This window comes from Adelges cooleyi, unplaced genomic scaffold (assembly GCF_023614345.1).
Source record: "Adelges cooleyi isolate 19-005CV unplaced genomic scaffold, UGA_ACOO_1.1 ACOO_flye_CR_arks_rails_tigmint_CR_PRNA_784, whole genome shotgun sequence".
Taxonomy (NCBI): Eukaryota; Metazoa; Arthropoda; class Insecta; order Hemiptera; family Adelgidae; genus Adelges; species Adelges cooleyi.
The window spans coordinates 169,317-172,710 of record NW_026096496.1 but is presented as its reverse complement, the minus strand read 5'-3'; the positions used below and the strand labels follow the sequence as shown (position 1 = coordinate 172,710).

Genomic DNA, 3,394 nt, shown 5'->3' with positions numbered 1-3,394 from the left:
GCATAAATACTACGCGTTGAGTAGCTAACATAGTTCTTAAATTCAATAACTTCATCATTATTTTCAAACATAACAGGTCTACTTTATTTTATGTCCAGCTAAACGTTTTAAACCTTATAATGCTACCACATGCTTTTGCAAGTTGAGCAGTTGCAATCTTGAAATGTTTTTTGAGTTGTGGCAATGTTTGCACCAAGGGTGCGATATAGCATGTAACAGGAAGATCTGCTGTCTGCTAGAATACGACATCAGGGAGCTGAATCCGAATAATATAATAATGCCCCACTGGGTAGTCCTCTTTCGTAGGTACATCTCGGTATTTTTCCCATAGTCTTTTGGCAGAGTTTGCCGTAAAAAGGAAGTAAACTTTCCTCAAACTAGTTCAGGATGACTGCATAAAATCTATAAGGGCATCCTTTTGCTCTACCGTTAGTAGTAATTACGTATAGGTAGCGTAATGGTAAATACCATGAGCTATCAACCAAGAGGTTGTGGGTTCGATTCCGGTCGGGGGAACCATCCTGTGAAGTGTCCGATTTTCATTTTTAAACAATTCGTATCGAAAGGATAAAAAGGGATCCTGAATGATTGAAAGGGTCAGTTCAGTGTCATTACATACGATGTGTGCTGTAGCCGTCATGATAACGTTGTTATTTCGTTATTTATTTAAAACAATACAATACATTTAATTTTGAATATTTTCAGACTTTGGCGAACACGGCAAACACACGGCGAGATCACACACGCTTGTCGGCTGAAGTGGACGGCGTGTTGCGTCGTATGCGCAAGGTCGAGCGGCTACGGGTGCGACGTCTCATCGTCGGCCCGACTGCGAGGGTCGTCATGTTGTCGTCGTCGTCCATCTCTTCTTCGCCCTCGGAGTCGTTGCAGCGGCGACGGCGCCTGCGGCACTTCGGCTTGCAGCTGCGTCGGCGCCTGCGGCATTTCGGTTTGCAGCTGCGGCGGCGTCTGCGGCACGAACGTTTGCGGCGGCGCCGGCACGCGTCTGCGGGGGCCACGCCCAGCTCAACTGCCGGCGTGACCGTCGACGAGGGACCAAGGTAGCGACGGCCGCCCCCGTTGGGCAAGTCCAACTCGTCCGTTTCCTCGCCACCCGATTCCGTTGTCTCGTCGTCTTCGCTGCACTTTTTCGCGCACGACCGCCGGCGCCTCCTCTTGCACGTGCTGCGCCGACGCCGGCGCCTCTTGCAGCTACTGCGGCGCCGGCGACGGCACCTGCGCTTCCTGCGCCGCTTACAAGCGTCGGCTGGTTCCGCGTCGAAAGCCATGGAAGCCGTTCGGCGACGTGCGACGACGGCGGGTGCCTCTACGATCGATTCGTCGTCGCTGGACTCTTCTTCGGCGTCCACCCGGCGCGACTTAACATTACTGTTGTCCATTTCGATTAAAAACCACGTAAAATCAAATAACCACCACCGCGCACCGGTACGATTGACAATGAGGTACTAAGAGTTCGTTTATGGTCGAGTCGACACCGCCCACTGAGTACTGAAACGGGCCAGCAAAATAAATAATATTGTCAACACGTTTATTGGCCAACAGTTTTATTGTAAATGAGATGAATTGTACTGCGTATTTACGTGAAGCGAAAACAACAAACAAAAAAACCCCAAACGGGCGTTGTCTCTCGTTCACAGAGATGGCCGCGGAGTCACAATTCCAATAAAATAAACGGAGATTCTTTTTTTAGGATTTAGACTTTTTAATTCATACACGGGGCAATGAATTTAATGTAGCACGTTAGTTTTCTCGAAAAATAATTAATACTCTACAGTTTTTTTAGTGTTTTTAAGTGTTTTTTGAAAACACTTATATTCATGTTATTGTATAATACTAGAAGAAGTGTTACTTCTTACGAGAAATAAAGTTGAATGCGGTATTATAAATTTACATCATTTTGATCAAGTGGGTTGTAACCGATCCTTTTCGTCTTAGTATGTCAACCAAAATTTTAAATCACTCGACTGTTGCGGTAGAGTAAGTAAATTTTATGGGATATCATAATTTATTATACTATACTGATTTTGTAAAACATTATAACGATCCTCTAATATATGAACATTTATATTTAGCATTTTTACATAATTTATCCGAGGGTTTAGATTTATACATAACGACATTAAACAGTATACAAGAGCAGGTAGGTATTTTATAGCGTTGAGTTTTTGGCTCGACACTCAATCACGGGTGGTTTTGTTTACAGAGTTCACTGTCACACGGACTTGATGGGGGTACTACCTCTTTTGAATTGCGGGCGTATCAAAAAACGCTACCCCTGAAACACCTTCAAACTAATAGCCCCACTATTATGACAACCGGTTGGAAAGCTTAAGTAAATTGCAGAAGAAATAAAAATAATGAAATAGGACATGTCTTCCCAAGTTCTATAAAATGTGAAAAATGCAACATAATTATTAGAGAAAAAATTGGTCGCGTCATGGACAAGAGACATTAAAGTATAATAGTCGCAATTATCTGGGCAATCTAAAACGATACGTTTTCGAGAGCTATGCTGAGAGGGTACAATCTACGAGAGGATGTATATATGATAGCAAGATGAACAATTTGAAAACGAAATAGCAAAACTAATAATTGAAAGAGATTCAGTGCATGAAGATGAGTGATTTAACCCTGAAGAGTCATGTGCTTCATAATATGGAATAGTCATGCATGCCAGGATAGTTGTTCCATATAGCCTTAACTGTTTGAAAACTACTTGCAGACCAAAGGATATTTAATGGAATTTAGTGGTAATTATCCACGAAACTCTGAAAACGGGATCACCGGTGCAGTTTCTTAGGACGTCATGTTGTCGTGACCGTAGACAATAATTATACAAGAATTAATTTAAATAATAACACCAGAGTAGTCGTCCAAATATACTGTTTATTAAATAGAAAACACGCCGTACACGATCGTCGTCTAACTGATAATAAACAAGAACCGTCTGATTATCAGAATCACGGTAAAATATAATAATAACGACTGATTGTCGCCGCGACCGGGTATTGTCATCACGGTAATAGTCCAGACCGTGGTGATGGCAATACCCGACCGTGTCAATGTAATGATAGTTCAAGGCGGTGGAATAAACAATACCGTAAGAATACTTGCGGTATGTTTTCATATAGTTTTGTAGCTTTCCTACCCATCATCACACTTGCACCATCGCTTTCATCAAATGTTTCAACGCAAATGACCTGATATTCCTACATGTTCTAAACCTAACCAGAAGGTTTTCTCAATAGTTTCAGCGTCTTGTCCATTTATCTCAATCAGATCTAGAAATGCTACTATGGGAGCATCTGTATTAAATTATGACAAAATATAAACATTTATAGTGCACTTAGTTGTAAACCGTAGTTGATTCGTC

The 3,394-nt window shown here is 42.2% G+C and overlaps 1 protein-coding gene across 1 annotated transcript; it reads right to left on the bottom strand.

The window, feature by feature from the left end:
• Window positions 1–737: 737 nt before the first annotated feature.
• On the bottom strand, window positions 738–1,400 carry LOC126845386 (peptidyl-prolyl cis-trans isomerase 1-like). The gene has a single exon (XM_050584041.1). It carries the CDS (start codon window positions 1,398–1,400, stop codon window positions 738–740), a length of 663 nt encoding a protein of 220 aa, XP_050439998.1.
• Between the last annotated feature and the right edge of the window lie 1,994 nt (window positions 1,401–3,394).

Excerpts from the sequence above, each read along its gene's own strand:
- LOC126845386 (XM_050584041.1), bottom strand. The coding sequence starts at position 1,400 with ATGGACAACAGTAATGTTAAGTCGCGCCGGGTGGACGCCGAAGAAGAG.